This window comes from Gambusia affinis, linkage group LG04 (assembly GCF_019740435.1).
Source record: "Gambusia affinis linkage group LG04, SWU_Gaff_1.0, whole genome shotgun sequence".
Lineage (NCBI taxonomy): Eukaryota > Metazoa > Chordata > Actinopteri > Cyprinodontiformes > Poeciliidae > Gambusia > Gambusia affinis.
Window position 1 is genome coordinate 28,361,385 of NC_057871.1, and position 19,061 is coordinate 28,380,445.

General features: G+C 40.7%; 1 protein-coding gene across 3 annotated transcripts in view; it reads left to right on the forward strand.

Moving 5' to 3' along the window:
* LOC122830384 (protein ELFN1-like) overlaps positions 1 to 17,145 on the forward strand; it is a 113,544-nt gene extending 96,399 nt beyond the window's left edge. For 2 of the 3 annotated variants that reach the window (XM_044115693.1, XM_044115691.1), the window contains 4 exons: positions 4,000 to 4,584; positions 4,675 to 4,828; positions 6,273 to 6,439; positions 6,945 to 17,145. In XM_044115693.1, coding sequence (XP_043971628.1) covers positions 4,316 to 4,584; positions 4,675 to 4,828; positions 6,273 to 6,439; positions 6,945 to 9,000 — 2,646 coding nt within the window. In that variant the 5' untranslated portion in view covers positions 4,000 to 4,315 and the 3' untranslated portion in view covers positions 9,001 to 17,145. Of the gene's footprint in view, positions 1 to 3,701; positions 3,785 to 3,999; positions 4,585 to 4,674; positions 4,829 to 6,272; positions 6,440 to 6,944 lie in introns of those variants that run through there. The other variant, XM_044115694.1, reaches the window with a different exon arrangement.
* Positions 17,146 to 19,061: the final 1,916 nt, after the last annotated feature.

Sequence of the window (19,061 nt, forward strand, 5' to 3'; positions counted from 1 at the left end):
ATACTAATGGCTCGTTTTACATTTAAACTAGAGACACTCAAAAAGCCTGAGAATTGAGAACAACCCATTCCTTCCCCGTCGGACCACTTCTTAAATAAAATATGACCTGGCTGAAAGGTTAAGCTTGTATTGTCAGCTGCATGGCTTTGTTGACTCTTTGCTTACAGTTTGAGACAGCGAAACAACACTTGAAGCCACGGATGAATCAGTCTGAAAAGATGAACAGTGAGAAGGTTTCTCCTGTCACAGCACACCGTCTCTCTGTTCCTGTCGTTTCCTTTAGTGTTTGGAGGTGTTTATGGCGTCTCCATCACCGATCACTTAAAAGTGCCGGGTGATTTTTGATTTCTGGCATATAAACATCGAGGCATTTTTTTCATACCTGAGAAGAAGAAAGTGATTGTAGTGAAGTTTTAGGTGAACAATCTGAATCCTACAGAGAGAACTTGGATTGTTATGCCTGTTCACTAATGTTGTATTTTAATATTCTCTAGTCATTCACATTTAAAAAAAAAAGGTACATTACTTTATATTGTCAAGAACTGGTGTATATCACAATAGTATAAGGTACTTTAAAAATACCACAGTTTCATAACAATATTTAATAAAAATGTATAACAGATGGTCAGAATGATGTGCCTGATATCCACTATTCACAAAAAGTTGGGATGTTAATTGTGTTTCCACACCAGATACTCTGGTAGACTCAGTTCGGGGACCAGAAACTGAACATTTACTACATTTTCAGCCGATGTGTTTTACACCGAGCTGTGTCAAACTATCCAAATTAATTGAAAAACCTGTTCCCCACCCTCGCCTACAGTGGCGCTGCACCAAGAACTACTGAAGGAAACAACACGAAAACCTCAGAGAACGACACTTAGCTCAACATCCTTCTTCACAAAATGTAAACAAAAATGGAGTAGTGTCAAATTTAAGTGGTTAAAGGATTTTTCTTTTGTCTTTGGAAAAATATCACAATCCATTTCCATTAGCTCTATTGATCCAGAATCCCCTGGATGAAGTCCACTTCATGCTTTTATAGTGGTCTCTGGTCCACATGCCGTTCACATTTGCATTCCAACCATTCAATACAACAGAACCAAGACTGAGGTTTTTAGGTGGACCAGAGTTCACTTTTTGGTCCACATCAGAGTTTTAATGTGCGTTCATACCTCCCCAAATGAACCGGAGCTTCTAGACCACAGGTCTCAAACTCCAGTCCTCGAGAGCCGCTGTCCTGCAGTTTTTAGATGTGCCACAGGTACAAAACACTGGAATGAAATGGCTTAATGACCTCCTCCTTGTGTAGATCAGTTCTCCAGAGCCTTAATGACCTAATTATTCTAGTCAGGTGGTGCAGCAGAGGCACATCTAAAAGTTTCAGGTCAGCGGCCCTTGAGGACAGGAGTTTGACACCCTGATCTAGACAAATGAACTAGAGTTCAGCTTAAGCGGACTAAACAGGGCTGGTGTGAATGCACCCTTAAAGGACCTGTGTGATATAGATCCCATGTCACATTGTGTTGATAAAATCCATATGTTGATCAAATGTGTATGTCAAACGTAAAAGAAATTTGACTTCCCAGTTTGATGATTTGAAATTAGGATTCTGTCTCTTTAAGAAGCTCTTTCTGTTCCTAATAGTTCACCTTCATCTCTATGTTCATCCATTCTCCAGTCTGAAGAATGGGCAGCGCGTTCACGAGGTTGACTGACAGCCTCCTGGCTCTGATTGGTTGTTTTTGGTTTCTTCAAAGTGTAAATTAGTTAATGACAGTATGTGTAGAGTCATGCTGTTCTGTAAGTCCATCTGCCTTCTCTCCTCAAAAATGTCATCGTTTTTTTCTTGATGACTTTTAGCCAGTCTGCTGCTGCTTCGCACGTTTGCTCTGAATAGTAATGAGAGAACCTGTTTAAGTGTGTGACGTGCCACTACACTCTGAAATGAAGAGCTGCAGGATGTTTCTCTTTTGCCTGTGTTTGCATGGCTGTCTGTGTGTACATATACGAGTGTGTCTGTTATTAATGTGCTCATATTTCTGCCTCACTCACAACCTGCCCTGGAGGAAACGCATCTACAAATGCTCCTCATCAGTCATGCACAAGAAAGAGAAAGGGCAATGTGTGTGTGTGTGTGCGTGTGTGTGTGTGTGCGTGTGTGTGTGTGTGTGTGTGTGTGTGTGTGTTGTTAGGATTTATCACAGTACGTGAAACATGAAAACATGTTTTTATTTTTTTTTGTTCCTTCTTGTTTTGTTTGGCTCACTCTGTGGCCTTTGTTGCTTTTACAAATCAATTATCACAAAATGGTGTTGTGTTTTTTTCACAAATAATTTTTAGCCCAGACATCAAAATCCCAGGCTAAGCAAGTTGTATGTAGTTCTATGTATACATAATCACAATACAATACTGTGACCTTTCTGAGTTCTGCACCAAAATTTAATGTATTAGAAAACTAAAACTACCACTATAACTAATAAAAACTAAACTGAAACTAAGCAATATTTAACTAATAATAAAAACTAGCAAACACAATAAGAACTAACTGAATTAAACAAAAAGTCACAATGAAAGATAAAACCAAACTATAATAAAAAGCCCAAAGCTCTTATAACCCTGTTGTGGCCCCTGATTCTCTCCTGTCCTCAATAGTGCAGAATGTATTTGAATCCAGGGTGTGAATTTCAAAGGTTTCTCTGCATTAGCATGAGGTACGTCACTTTAATCGCAGCAGTCCTTCTTTCTGAAAAGCAAAGGTAAGGTCACATTAAGTTTCTCATCCTACGACGGCTTGCACTTCATACATTTTTGAAAGAACAATGACGAGTGTGAAGCAAGCTGGTCACGATTTCAAATGCTGGCAAGTGCCACGGGGCCGTTCTCCGGATGGCTGTTAGCGGGAGCGTGGCGGGGAACCAAATGAATGATGTGAAATGGAAAAAAGGCTGACAGCCTCCTAACATTTCTTTCTTGTGTGTATCATGTTAGCTGTTATGTGTATATGTTACTAAAGGAGGGCAGGTGCACATTTCCCCCAGCTGGCCTGCACTCCAGCTCCCTCCTCTGCTCCTGCAGGCAGGAATCAGTCGTCTCTGCATCCCTCGTGTCCCTTCCAGCTCTGCAGCGTTCCTGCACCCCCGGTGATTTGTGTTCTCAGCGCTTTGTTTACCTAAGCTTCAACCCTCGGTCTGAAGGAAGGCCGTTTCTTGTGCCCGCTGTGTGCGTGACGCTGGCAACGGTTCCTGCACTAAGCCCGGTGACGGCGCGAGGAAAGTGAAACTGAAAATGTTACAAATGCAAGAGGAAGTTCAAAACTTAAACTTCAAAACTTAAAATAAGCCATCAGCATATTGGTGTAAAGATTGGGCTTTTGTGTTGTTGAAACAATCAAGGATTTCCTTAATTTATTTGATGTCACTTCCTGTTTGGTCTCTGCCTTTTTTTTTTCCCAAACAGATTTCTCAAACACTCAAAGAATACGTTTTCCTGGTTTCTTTCTAGAATTAGCTTTTGTCAAACAGGAATGCTGCTTCTTGTCTTTCCTGCTAGCTTCCCTCTCTCATGCTTGCTGCATTCATCTGGTTCCCTCTCCACACCCTTCAGCCTCTCAATACATCATACATCAGCTTTCCTTTTCTTTTTTTCTCTCGCAGAGAGTGTTTTATTTGGTCCACATTAATTAATTGGAAAGCGTATAGCTGGATTATTGTTAGCGGCAGTCCACCAAAGCCCCGAGGCTAATGGAGGAACAGTAGCATAGAATCTGTTAAAAAACACGCAGGTGTGATTTGTACTTGCGATGTCTTCTGAGTGTAAGAACTCAACGCTGTCCGTGTACGGCTGCATATATCAATTTATACGTGGAGGGAATAAGCTCCCTCCCCGTCTCATCATGTCGGTAACAGGGTTGAGATCGCCGCGTCTCACGGACAAACGTGTCTGCTTAATGAAAGGCCCTCGACTAACACCCTCGTCTCCGTTTGTTTTTCTCACCAGAGGCGAGTTCTCGTGCCGAGGGAAGACCGTCGAGCGCCGAGGAAGAATGAGAAGAGGAACCGGTCGAATAAGAGATGGACTCAGGAGACGTGAACACCCGTCTAGCAGCAGGACAAACTCAACTCGCCAGTTTCCACCGAAAATAATACATGTGGACTTTATGTAGGCGATAGATGCTGTTTACTTACTGCCAGTGAAGTGCCATATCCCAGTGATTCACTCACTTTTACTCTAATCGGTCATTTAATAATCCGAGAGGAAAACAAAATTTGGCCAAAGCTTTCTAATGACTGGAGGCTACATGAATAAATGTTAAATGGCAGGGATCTCTGGTCGGATTCCTCCGTCGGACATTGTAATGACGTCCCAAATGGCCCAGAGAACAGGACAGCTGAGACATGGCAAGGCAGGAATCTTATCCACAACCGGCTCCTTCGCCTGCTGGTTCGCTCTGCTGTCGCTGCTCCGACTGCCGGCTGTAACGGCAGACTGCTGGCTTATCGAAGGGGAGAAAGGCTTTGTGTGGCTGGCCATCTGCAGTATGAACCAGCCGCCTTACGAGGCCATCCCCTCCCACATAAACAGGTGAAGAAAAAAAACAAAAATCGCTTAAAATCTTCTTTCTAATTGCAGTTTAAAGTTTTTGTGTTGGTTAAATATCTACTACATCCGCAGCACGATTGTGGATCTGAGGCTGAATGAGAACAAGATACGGTCGGTGCATTATTCCTCGCTCAGTCGCTTCGGAAACCTCACCTACCTGAACCTCACCAAGAACGATATCAGCTATGTGGAAGATGGGGCGTTCTCGGCGCAGTTTAACCTGCAGGTGAGCCGTGATAGTAAATAAATGGACACGTCTGTATGCCCACGCACAACAAAAGTATTCATCTTTTATCTAGGGAATTCATGCTCTAACATCTAGAGACCCAAAACTGCCTTTTTTCTGTGATATAGCTCAAACTCGGTGAGATTGGATCAAGTGTATCTGAGAACATGAGATGTTCACTGATACACACCAACACTTGTTAAACCTCACACTAACTATACTAAACAAATATCAGATGCAATAACGCAAAAACAAATGCACAATATAATTATTTTACAAAATAAAAATATCTCTTTAGCTAACTTTTAAACATTTGTCCTAGCAAAGTCTTTATTTGGGTTTCTTGTCCTGAAGAGAACAAGACAGACAATCTGTCAAAGGTCAATTTACAGAAATAAACCTCTCAGTCTGAAACAACCAATCAGAGCCAGGGGGAGGGTCAGCATTGGGCTCTGCCAATCAGTTTGTGTATGCGCTGCTCACACCTTCCTCCTTTTCTCTCTGCTATATTGGAGAAACCTTCCCACAACAAAATTTGCCATGAATGCTAAGGCTAGTTAGCATGGCTACCAATGACGACGGATAAACAGTTTTTCTGAAACCGTTAATTGTTTCGCTGCCATTAGCACATTGAGCAGCATGAACATGAGGATGATTCACACTGCTAAGACCCTCCTCCCGGCTCTGATTGGTTGTTGCTCACCAAGAGCTGTACTTTTCTTTAGACGACAGAGGGAGGAGTCAGGGAGCTCAAATTTTTCACAGATTATCTCTCATCCGATACTTTGGCGATATAGTGGCAGTTTTAACACATATGTAAATACATTTTTTTATAAAAGTTACATACTGCAGCTTTAATGGCTGTTCCTAAATAATAAGGTAAAAATTCTAACTTTTCTTTTTTAGATAAGTTCAATCACAAGCCTAGAAAAACGCTGAAAGTGTTTAATCAACTCTACTTCTAGAACATAAATGATATAGAAATAAAAGGACTTGCTGAATATTTTGACTCTGTGAAAAATGTATTTATATTTTGACATTTATGGCTTTGTGATTGAGTTCTCACAGTAATCAATGACGTTTTCTGTGTGATGCTTTACTTTTATTCAAATGAAGGATTAAAAGCTCCCCTCCCGCCTCACATATGCGAATGGAAACCGATACGATGTTGAAAACATCCACTCATTTATGCTTTTCAATAATGAGTCTCCATGCAATACACCCGAGCTGCTGGAGCGGTGCCAGGAGCTAAAATGCGAACAAGACAGATCTGGGTAAAAAAAAATTCATTCGCAGCACAGAGGCTTAGATCACCATGTGAAAAAGTAGCTGTTCTGAACCGTCAGCTGTTAGTTCTGTATGTTTGCAGCTTGTAGTGAGCAACGCCTGGCACTGTCGGGCTCTTCAGAGATTAGGATAATCCCACTTGTCTTTGTCTCCCCAGGTTCTCCAGATGGGCTTTAACAAATTGAGAAACCTGACAGAGGGGATGCTGCGGGGCCTGGGCAAGCTGCAGTATCTCTACTTGCAAGCTAATCTCATCGAGACTGTTACAACCAATACCTTCTGGGAGTGTCCCAATTTGGAGAATATAGATCTCTCCATGAACAGGTACTGTGTGCAGCTTTGTATGTGCTTAACAAACTGGTGAAAGAAAGGATGGTGTGGCTGCACAACGAAGTACATTGCAGAGTGGAGAGGCAGTGGGAAGAGAAGCTTTATGGCTACTATTATTTTTATTTTAAGAATTCATATAGTTTCATGAGTTTGGATTGAAACTATGTCTTCCACCTGATAGCTACACAGAGAAAATGTAAATATCATGTTCTATTTTACAACACAGGATGATGGATAAGCACAATGCTTAACAATCTCTATTCTTACCTGAACAGGAAGGGTTCTGGGTTTTGCCGCCTCCTCAAATGAGCACCAACTTTCTAATAGCTGCATAACGATAAAGTTCAAAAGATGAGACCATAGACCGAATTTGAATCATTAAATAGTAAATGGTCATCAGAACAAGATGAGAGAAGACTTTGGGGAGAGATGTGGAGAACCAAGATCGAGTGCATGAGTGCGTCTGTAAGTCTCTATCTTTGTCTGTGTCCAACTCCAGGATCCAGGTTCTGGATGGTAGTTTGTTCTCTGGACTCTCCAAGCTGACGACCTGTGAACTCTACACCAACCCCTTCAACTGCTCATGTGAGCTTCTGGGTTTCCTGCGCTGGCTTGCCGTGTTTCCCAACAGAACCAGCGAGCGGATGGTGTGTGACTCCCCTCAAGGATTCTCCGGCTACAACCTGCTGAGCCAGAACCCTCGCATGCCAGCCCAGCGCAATGCCCTGCACGTGCTTAATCTGGTGTGCACAGACGATGGCAGCAGCGTGACACCCTTCTACATCTTTGACTCCACCACCCAGCTGCCAGACATCGCCTCCCCCTGCGGACTGGATGATTGTGCCTCGGGGACGGCTCCTGAAGAAGTGATAAGCAACAGCCCTAACTTAATAGACTCCAAGCCTATCATGACAATAAAAAAAGTGGAACATTCGAGTGCAGTGATAACAGTTCAGATTCCCTATCTGTTTAAGAAATTGTACATACTGATTCTGTACAACAACAGCTTCTTTACTGAAATCAAAACTCTGAATAAAAACAGCGAGGATATTGAGCTGAAGAACTTGACACCTAACACGGACTACACTTACTGTGTGGCTTCTACAAGATACTCCCTGAGGTTCAACCACACATGTTTGACCTTCTCTACCGGTCGGAAAGCCGGTGCAGAGACGATTCGCAATCAGTCGTCCGCCACGCATTACATCATGACTATACTGGGCTGTCTGTTTGGCATGCTGCTCTTCCTCGGCCTCGTCGTGCACTGCCTGAGGAAAAAGAGGATCATGGAGGAGAAGGAGAGGAAGATGAGCAGAATCCAGAGGACGTTGATAGAGCTGAAGTACGGTGGGGAAGCGGACATAGAGGGAGGGAGTGGAGGATCTGTCTCACAAAAGCTTGCTGTGGGGGAAAGCCTGTCCAGAATGCCCTACCTTCCCCAGGGAGGCGAGATTGATCCGTACAAGCTTCAGGAGGTGATAGAGACTCCAGGACACAAGTCTGCCAAGCTCAACTACATGGAGGTCAGAGGCTCTGGCATCGAAAAGGAACGGGAGCGAGAGAGAGAAAGGGAGATGTCACCACAAGCCAATTCCCAGGGCTCAGTAGCTGAGATATCCACCATTGCTAAAGAAGTTGACAAAGTTAACCAAATCATTAACAACTGCATAGATGCTCTCAAATCCGAGTCCACATCCTTTCAGCAGGGAATAAAGTCCCCCACAGCGGGAGGAGGAGCTGTTTCGACAGAGGAGCCACAACTGGTACTTCTGTCCGAGCAAGGAGAGAGAGGAGGCGAGTTCCTCTCACCCGTCTACAAGGGTGGAAGAGGAGGAAGAGACGAACGGTCGAGGAGTTACCATCCATCTTTGCAACGACATCACAGCATGGAAGCGCCTCCGACAACCAAACGGCCAAGCACCTCCTCCTCTCCTGGCTCCGCCCGGAGCCCTCGCTCCTTCCGCTCCGAGGGAGGGTACCACTTGTCAGAGTCCCGCTACATCGAAAGAGCTTCACCCGGGGAGAGGGGAGGAGACGCCATCCGCACCGTCAACCCAGCTGCGGCTATCCTACGGGCCGAGGCCCAGAGGATCCGTCAGTACAACGAACACCGCCACTCCTACCCAGGATCGCAGCAGCATCTCCAGGAACTTCAGCATCATCCGCAAGTCTTTCAGGAGCTTCACCGCCACCCAGGAGGCCGCAAGCCTTCTGTGTTGGATCCCATCACTCTCAGCAGGCAAGCAAAGCAGCGGGAGTTAGCCTACTCCCAGCTGTCACAAAATTACCCGCTCTCACCCCAATACCACAACCTCAGCTACTGCTCCAGTCCTGAGGAAGACGAGGAGGAGGAAGGGCTGCTATGCACCCCGACCCTAGGGCTTTGGGAGAGGTTCAAAATGCACCGTAAAAGGCATCGGCAGGCATCCTTAGAGGACGAAGGATATGTGGCAGCTGGGCATGCACTGAGACGGAAGGTTCAGTTTGCCAAGGATGAAGATCTTCATGACATACTTGACTACTGGAAGGGTGTATCTGCCCAGCAGAAAGCTTGATCCCATATGTGAAGTTGCCAAACACCTTGAACTCATAGAACACCCTGCATCTATAACACACTGATACAAATATGTGGATATTTTCATCAAAGACTTGTAAATAAGCACACACAGCTTATGGGATTTACAGAAAAATCACTTTGCACATACATGTTTACACACGCACACACACGCCGAGACACAAAACACACATACACACATTTTACACAAACTAAGCCTTTTCCTCCTGAAACGGATGAGGACCAAGCTAATATACCTATTATCGTGAACAAAAATATGAAATAATTATTAAGACTGAGACACTTTTTGTAATGTAATGGAAATTATAGCTCAGACTTATGTAGCTATTTGTAAGTTTTGAAAGAAGACATGTAGAATCAACATTAAGAATAGAAAAACCCTAAATGTGGAAGGAAAACCCATTTTGAACAACCCAGTGATGCTTTGGATCCTCCCAACAGACTCAAACTTAACGGAGCCATAATTATTCCTCTCCTAACGCGGAGCCAGACAACCAGAAAAGCAACCATTCATAATGAATATACAGTCTTATTCACAGGTTTTCATTTGCTCATAAAAAATAACCCTGGGCTTCTAATTATTCATTTGGTCTTTTCTTGTTCAGGATGGGATGATTATACAACAAGTAAGCAGACACTTTGTCAAATTTAACAGGCAGCCGGTCACTCTGTTTTTCAACTATTTTAGTGTCAATCTGAGGAAAAGTAAAACATTTTGAGGACGTCTTCCTCATTTATTACACCACCTGCCTTGTGTGATCTAGCAGTTATTACTACTGAACAGCAAAAGAAAAGCAGTGGCACAGCGCTGCCTTTGCCATGGTTGACAGATTATATAGTATTATTATGTTTGAAATGCCCTACTAAACTTTTCAAAACCTCCCTACTGTCAGCGTGACATCATAGCTTCATCTTTTTGTCATCTGCACAAGCAATTTGTCTTTGAAAGGCTGCTGAGAAACTCATTTCTTGAGATGTTGTAAAACCGAGAGCGAATATAACAACATGAGAAACACAAAATCGATACAACTAAAACGGCAGCATAACAAAGCGAAAAGCCAAGGCGTTTGCTAAAAGAAAAATGAAAAATTTCAGGATCTTTTCACTCTTACAGAAAAAAATGCAGCTTTAAAGCACATTCTTCATTTTATTTCCCATGTGATATGTGAAAAGTTTAAGGTATCAGTTTTTTTTTTTGTCAGAAATAACTTCATATTTTTATAGGAAGAGGTAAAACATACAAACATCATAAAAATCATCCTTTGGACGGTTTAGGAGCAGCATGCTGAGAACAGTAAACAGAGGCCTGAGTGAGAAACGAGTCATTTATAAAAAGAAAAATGTAGAAAGAATTATTTTAAAATATGATGCCTTACATACAAACAGGATTCTTTTTTTTAGGGTATATCGCCTAAATTAGTTTGTATTCTAGAAAGTATCACTGAGCCTATTTTAGAAAACCACTGTTCTTCTGCGCTGAAAACAGATATAAGTCATTCTAAACTGAATGGACCTCAAAACACTGACTGGTTCTGAGTCAGGCTTGTTTTCTGGGGCTTTTGCAGTTGTTCCTGAACATGGAAGCTGCTTTCGTCTCGTCTAAGACAGTTTGGGTCTTTCACCTTGACCTTGGCAGACTGATGGCAAATAATAACTGGTAGCTGCTTGAAGTAATAAAATCCATAGCAGTTTAGAAACTAGCATTACGTATCAAAACATTGAAATCAATGGACAGTCATAAACTAAAATATTGCTGAAAAGTCTATTTTTTTACAATTGGGCTAAATTGTTGGTAACTCACTGCTAAAGACAGAAAACCCCAAATGGTCACTGGAATAACTTGAAGAGAAATTAATTTAAAAAAATTACTAAAATCTGACCAAAATAAGATAAAATCTGTTTCAACAGAATCATTGACAGTACCGCTAGAACAGATTGAAAATAATGTTCAAGCTTTTTACGAGGCAAAAATCACACCAATAAAGAAAATTGATTTTTTTTAGACAGAAATGTGGGACTAGCCTCCTCACAGGTTAGTATTTTGCCCACATAATTCCTGTTCTGCAGCTGTAAGTTGTGTCATCGTTCCACACCTGAAAATTGAATCCCACAAATTACTTCACAGACGCAAGCTGTACTCCAACCAGAGTTTGGGAGATTTAAAACATCAGATGACATGGTTCTGGATGGGTGGCCAATCAGCAGTAATATTTAAATGTGTGCTGAGACTGAGTAGGTAGCTCTTATGAGAGAGTGGGTATAATGTGCCAAATCAGCCGATGGGGTAGTAGAGCCCTACTGTGTATTAACTTCTTCTCACCACTGTTTTTATATAGAGGAATTTAAGAAGAAAAAAGAAATACGGTAAAATAATATATTATATGTTGTTATTATTCATTATTCTTACTAGTCTTCATATTATCCCTATGATCCTCAGCATCAATATTCTATTATTTGAATACGTCAAGGCGATGTTGTGTAACCGTGTTTTTGGACTGTTTTGAAACTCTCAGCCGAGAAGTGCTTAAAAACAGAAACACAACAAAAGAGACGCCTGTGTCCTCCTTTTCTACCGAGAGGAATATGCTCTGTCCTCTGAGCCAAAAAAAAAAAAAGAAAAACACAAGCCAGCCTTTTCTGTTGGTGAACTTCTACTACATGTGCTCTTTGTCATCCTGAAAAGAGAACGCTGTACAGAAGAAAGAAAAGTTCTATATTTGCAACAAAAGTGACTGTTTTGTTTCTACAACATGGCTTTGAAATCCTTCAGACTTTTCAGAAACTTCAGAGTCCCAAACTTAGCTCCCCGTCCGCTCACCCGCACTGGTGCGTTTTTGATTTTGAACCCGAACTCAAAAATTTTAATCCTCTAATGAATGTCTTCAGCCAAACTGCACTGTTCAAAATCAGAAAACGACCGTGATTGAAAGACCCGAAACTCTCCACTTCTATCCCGACACACTGTAGCTCCCACTGTGTTTTATAAACTTTTCATTTGAATCCCAAGTTTTTATCTTTTTTTTATTATTATTTTTATTTTATTTTGGACTCTTCTGGTTCCACTGTGGTGCCATAGTGCCAAACTTGAGAAATCACAGGTATTTAAAACTTATCTCGAATACTGCTAAATACAGACCTCTTCTGTTACACATGGCTAAAGTGAACTACGATTTGCACAAAATGATCCACCGTCATTGGCTCGCTGAATCCCCACTGTCCTCAAAATCGTTTTTATGACCAAAGTACTGTGGTAGATAATTGACTCTTACGCTCTTCTAACCAGGACTCAGTCCACCATCACCCTTACAGTTTCTACATCATCAGCACACACTCTCATGCTCATAGAAACAAGCGGAAGAATGTATTCTTTGAGATGTTATTTCTCTTCTGTAGCTGGATTAAAGTGTAAGCAAAAATCTAACCGGCTCCGTTTACGAGCGTCCTTCAGATCGCAAACAGAGGTTCAGAACTGGATACCACTAAGAAATTATTGCCATTGTTCAAATGAAGTTATCCATGGAGGAGTTTTTATTAGAGCAAGGATTTGTTTTTATATTTTTTTTTTTTTTCGTTGTAAAAGCGTTAAACTTTGATTAAATGTGGTTAGAAGAGGTGATGTTTACTGTATGTAAATTATCTGCACGATTAAGTGATATAGTTCAGAGTGTTTGGAAGTGGGCTTCTATGGAGTTGAGGTCAGTAGCTACAATCTTACCTTGCAACAGAAAGCGCTCAAAATCTTCAAAAGGTTATTGTTTTCTAACTTGTCATTGTTAACCTCACAGAGCAACACACAACTAAAACAACGCAGCAGTTTGTATTGGGAGTGATGATCTTCAGTCGTCTGAAGAACCTCATCACTCCTGACCTAAAACAGCCAATCAGAGGCAGGAGGAGGGTCTTAGCGCTGTTAGTCACCTTTGTGTGCACGCTGCTAAATGTGCTAATGGCGGAGAAACAACTTACAGTCACAGGAAAACCATTTATCTACCATAATGGGGGGCTATGCTAACTAGCTTTAGCATGCACTACAGTCTCAGTATAGTAGAGAGCAAGGAGGGGAGGGGGAAATTGAGCAACACCACATGATATTGTGATTGACAGCACTAGTACCCGCCTCCTGGCTCTGATTGGTTGTTATGAGAAGCTCATGACATAGTGACAGCTTCAACAAATATGTAAAAATAAATATTCTTAATACTGCAGGTATTGGAATTGGAAGAGGCGTTCTTATACGGTTGAAAGCGTCAACGTCACCCAAATGTCTTTGCTTCTTGGAGAACTAAGAGATTTTTACACTTTAAGGACCCAAAACAAACCCTGATGCCCTTTAATCTACAATACAATCAGGAAACCCAGACTCATCAGGCTCCCTGACAGGGATTTGTCACTTTAGAGTTCAATTGTGCTGTTTTTTACATTCCATTACAACTGGTAATGTAAGGTGTGGATGCACCAACTCATTTACCATTAAGTTCTCTCAGCACATTAACTGCAGATAAGATACTGACTACTGAGTAAAACTCCACAGAATCCACTTTGAAACAAAATTCCCAAACTATATCCCTTAAATATAAAAGGTTTTAAAAGACATTAAACCAGGGATGGAGTCAAAAATTAAATTTCATTTAACAGATTTCATATTAAACAAGCCTGTATTCACATGACTGATTATAAGATATAGTAAAAATTTAAATTAAAACACAATCACAGTGGGCCATCTTTGCAATGTTTTTTGTTTTGAGGTACAAAATGACTCCAACCTTGAACAACAGGTGAAAAATCATATTTTTGTTGTTATAGAAACAGTGTAAAAATATTCTCTGCTGTAATGTGGCCAGAATGCTCAAGTAATTATTCCTGATGAAAACCAGTGGTGGGCACCACCAGCTAAAAAAGATGAGAATAAACAGTAGTTCTACCAACAGTAAATTGCTACACCAACACAGTATTTAGCAAAAGCTAAAGTGGTAACTGTAAATTGTTAAACCAACAAAGAATTTAAAAAAAGCTAAAGTGCTAACGGTAAATTATTAAACCAACACAGTATTTAGCACTAAAGTGCTAATGGTAAATTGTTAATCCAACACAGTAATAACAAAAGCTAAAGTGCTAACGATAAAATGTTATACCAACACAGTATTTAGCGCTAAAGTGCTAATGGTAAAATGTTAAACCAACACAGTATTTAGCGCTAAAGTGCTAATGGTAAAATGTTAAACCAACACAGTATTTAGCGCTAAAGTGCTAATGGTAAAATGTTAAACCAACACAGTATTAAGCAAAAGCTAAAGTGCTAACAGTAAATTATTAAACCAACAAAGTATTTAGCAAAAGCTCAAGCGTTAACTTAAACCACATTGAATTACACACCTACCTGTAAGGTTTGAGCTTCAGGAAGTGATTCTTTGGAGCGGATATTTTACTCTTCTCACTTTTCTGGTTGTTGAGTGTTGCTAACGCTGTTGCTGATTTTGCATAATTGAACATGGTGGGTCTTTAAAACATGCAGGACATCAGTAGATTTTAAACAGTTTACTGTAAAACTACAGGCTGTTGTAGTTCTACAGCAATGCATTGTGGGTACAGAATAAACATATTTTGCTGCATCACAGGTGGAGAGCAGGAGTAGTATCGTTATTCATGAATATTCTGGAAGGACGTGGAAAACTTTTCTTCATCGAAGACATTTCAAAATTACTGTAACAAATGGGGCTGTTCTATTTGCAAAGGAAAATATTTAACTTAGTGATACAGAACATTTATGTATGTTAAGTTTATTATTATTTACAGTAAATATATCTACACCTCCAAAAAGCTGCGACAAAAACCTAAGATCCAGATTTTCTTATCTTAAGAAATGTTAAGGATTCTATATAGCGTCTATATAGAGTTATTAATAGCAAGTTTAAATGCTAAAGATATTCACATATGTGCCCTCAAAAGGTAGATCAATTTTGGAATTGTAATTTACATGTTCTACAATGCCTTAGATATTGTTTTGTAATGTCCTAAATGCACTAAGAGCACTAAAGATTTTTAAAGTTAGCAAAAGTGCTAAATCAAAAATTAGCTCCACTATTAGCTGAAGTGTGCCCACCACTGGTTGCATTCATTGGTTGATAAAACTTCCCGTTTATGGGACCGCACAAATACTAATGTGTTTTTTTTATTGTTGGTGTTTAGACAAGAGCAGCAATGAAATGGTTTTTCAGTCTGAGTCTGACTGATGAGAAAACTGCTGAGCTGCAGTTGCTTCTGTATTACACGCCCCAAATTCTGGTTTTATCCGAATAACAACAAACAGCCTTAAAACATTTGATTTTCTGTTCATGTTTTTAACTTTAACGTTGCTTGTAAAATAAAATAATAATAATATATATTAAAAAAACTAAATGCGATCCGGGTTGGACTTTTTTAGTCGCTTGAATCTTTAGCCTTACTTGAGCATTCTTTGCGTATCGGTTGTATAAGTGTAGCAATATACTAAACTGCTGTTTTCGTTTGAAGATTTTTTTTTCGTTGTATTTATGAACAGCTTGGATTTGTCACGTGTCGGACAGAGAGTCTCCGAGCTTAGACCGAGACGCCAATGAGAAAGAGGAGGTGGTTCAAGCAACCAGACAACAGCGACCACAATCAGTGCTGCTAACCTTTGAACGACGACGCAGAACTGTAAACTGTTTGTTTGAAACAACAATTCCTTGGCTGTGGATGTGAACTGACGCGTTATTGACAGTGGGGAACCTCAGTGAAAGCTTGTGTTGTATTCTTCTCCAGAACGACTCAGGAGAGAGAAGGCAAGAGAAATCCTGAAGAGGGAGAACATGCTCTACCGCAGGATCTCTCGGAGGCTTTATTTTCTTGTTGAAAAATGAAAAAGAGCACAAATAAAATCGCCTTCCTTAACCCGTCTCCTTTTCTAAAGTTTTTTTTCTCTACGATCCACATCCAGGACTTTCTTTGCGCACTACTTACTTGTGAGTAAATATTTACACGGTTGCCTTTTCCAGATCACAGGGCGTACTGCAGCGTAGATTGCTTTTAATTTAATTCGATTGTATTTGTTGTACATATATATTTACACACACAATCACAACCAGGTGCTCCAAATATTGCACAAAGCAGCAGAAATGACAAAGAGTTGGGTTTTAAGACAAACAAGTTTATAAACACTTGAATTTTGCAGTCACCTGCAATATTCACTCAAGCATTCAAATATGCCTTCAACATTGTAGATTACATTTCAATCATTTTTTAAGCAACTTTGTGATGTGAAAAATATTTTTGCTGTATTTTTCCAAAGGTAGATTCAGTCAAGATGGCTCATAATTCAGCCACATCAAAAGCCACTCTCCGTTCACACCCCAACACACTTTTGAAAAGTTTGCTACACCACTGACATCAGCCGATATATACATTTACTTACAGGTTCTGTTGTCACATGATAACGGTGACAGGCAGCAGCAGCAGCGTTGTGAGTGTCGGTGCACGTTTGTGATCTCTAACCCATCTTCACCATTATAGTTAGCATGCTTGGACTAACCTCATGCATCAGAGTCTCAAAGATAACGACTCACCGGGTCTTGTCTCTGTGCTGGCTTAGAGATCCGAATGTGTGGAGAGAGCAGGTCCTGTTAGGGCCTTTCTGCTTCCCTCCCATCTTCCATCTGATGTTAACCTGAAGCAGTCAAGTCTGTGTCTTCATTGTTACATCATCCGTCTCACCCATCGTCATTTTACTTCCTTTGAGGCGTCTTAGATCTCACTCTCAGACTCTAACTGACACAGACAGAGAAGTACTCGGCTTGCAGTCCTTTTGAGCAAGAATATCCTGAACTTGAATATCCTGCCGAGAGGGAGAAAAATATTTTTTTTTAAATATCTCTATTTTAACCATTTTTATGTTTTGTGACCTTTTAAACTTATATTCACAGAGAGACACAAAATGCTGTCATGGATGTTATGTCAGCTTCCCAAAGAGAACCTCAGAAAATAAAAGATTTTGATCCTGCAGGGCAGATGGAGGATTCTTCACAGTATCTCAGATGTTCTCCAGTTCCTTCTTGTTCCTTGGAAACAAGTTTAGTTTTCATCATAACAGCTGTTTTCTGCTAATGATCAGTGATCCCAGAGGCTGCGTTTCCATTACAAATGTGCGCAGAACTTTGTTAATATTCCACTAATGTTGAAAAAACGGAATTTTGCAATTGCTGTGAATAAAAACGTTTATTAAAAATCACACGTGTATAAATTTGTTAACATGATATGTCATTTAAAAACATGCCGCACCACAATCTTCCATGACTGTCTTTGACTTTGTGCCAGTGGCAACATCCGGTTGTGACTCGTGAGAAAAAGGGTTTTATTCCAGTTTTGTGTCATAAGTCAATCTTGATATGGTTATAAAATTATTTTTTCTTTCCAATAAAACTAAAACCAGTTCAAAAAGCTTTTCTTTTTTTTTTTTTTTTCCAAAATCGGCATATTTATTTTCAAAATGTGACTTTGCACTATTATGTGTTCAATGGAAATGCAGCTGATATTTAATGTTCAAATGTAGTTTTTGCAAACATTCACTCATTTGGACTTTGATGCTTGCAGTAAGTTCCAAAAACGTTGGGACTGGGTCATTGTTTTCCACTGTTACATCACCTTTCAACACTCAATAAGTTTCCAAGAACTGAAGATACTCCGAAACTTTATAGGTGGAATTATTTTTCCATTCTTGCTTGACATGCAATTTCAGTTACTCAACAGGATCTCCCTTGTATTTTTGCGCTTCGTAGTGCGCCACACATTTTCAATGTGAGGCAGGTTTTAGTACCGGCTCTCCAATACTACAATCTCCACACTGTTGCGACACGTGGAGGTTGTGGCTTGGCATCGTCAGGGAGGGATGACTCTGAAAAACATGGCAAGTCAGGAGGTGGAATCACAGATAGTGGAACTTTGTTCTGGTAGCGATCCAGACAGATCTGTCCATCTGTGGCCTGGAGGACACAACGGCCACGATTCCCAAAATCAATTTGAAATGTGGACTCGTCAAGCTACAGGACACTCTTCCTGTTTGCAGCAATCCATCTTGAATGATCTCTGGTCCAGAGAAGCTGGCAGCGGTTCTGGGAGCTGTTGATGTATGGCTTTGTGTGGCAGAGGTTCGACTTGTAGATGTAGAGAGACAGACTGGTTTTCTGAAGTGTTCCTGAACCCATGTACTTATATCTGTTACAGAAAAATATCGGCTTTTAATACAGTGCCGCTGCCTGAGCGGTCAAAGGTCACGGACATTTATTGTTGGTTTTTGGCTTTACTGCTTACTTGACATTCCTCCAGATTTTTTAAATGTCATGATATTATGGACTGTAGGTGATGAAGTCCCTAAATGTCTTTCTACTATACATTAATAAGCATTTTCATAAACTATTTGCTCATGCAGCTGTTCACAAACCAGTGAACCTCGACCCATTCAGATCACTAACGACTGAGCCTTTCAGGGATGATCCCTTTTTACCCAACCATGAGACTCACCTGTTTCCAGTTAACCTGTTCACCGAGCAAGTGTTTCTAGAGCATCCCTCGCCTTTCACAGTATCTTTTTTTGCCAGCATCAAATTCAAAAAAAGTGAATATTTGCAAAAGATTGAAATTAATCTGCAAATCATCATACTCTGCTTTCATTTATGTTTTACACAATGTCCCAACCTCATTGAAAATGGAGTTGTATATTTAAATTTACGTGTGTGTGTGTGTGTGTTGACTTGTCTGTTCTATCACTATAACTATATCAGGCTTCTCAAGTACCAAATAGTTCTCCCCGGGCGCAAACAATAACCCATCCTTCGTTTGCCACATGGCATTTACTGTGCAGTCCTCCGGCAGGGACGGACGGTGGCAGATATATGAAGGTAGAAAGAGAAGAAGAACAAAATGACAAAGGAGAAGAAATGGCATATTAAGAAAACAGTCAAGGGAAGATAAAAGAGGACGGAGGGACCAGCCTTTGCTCATTTTCAGAGTTTTGATTTCTCTCAGAGCCCC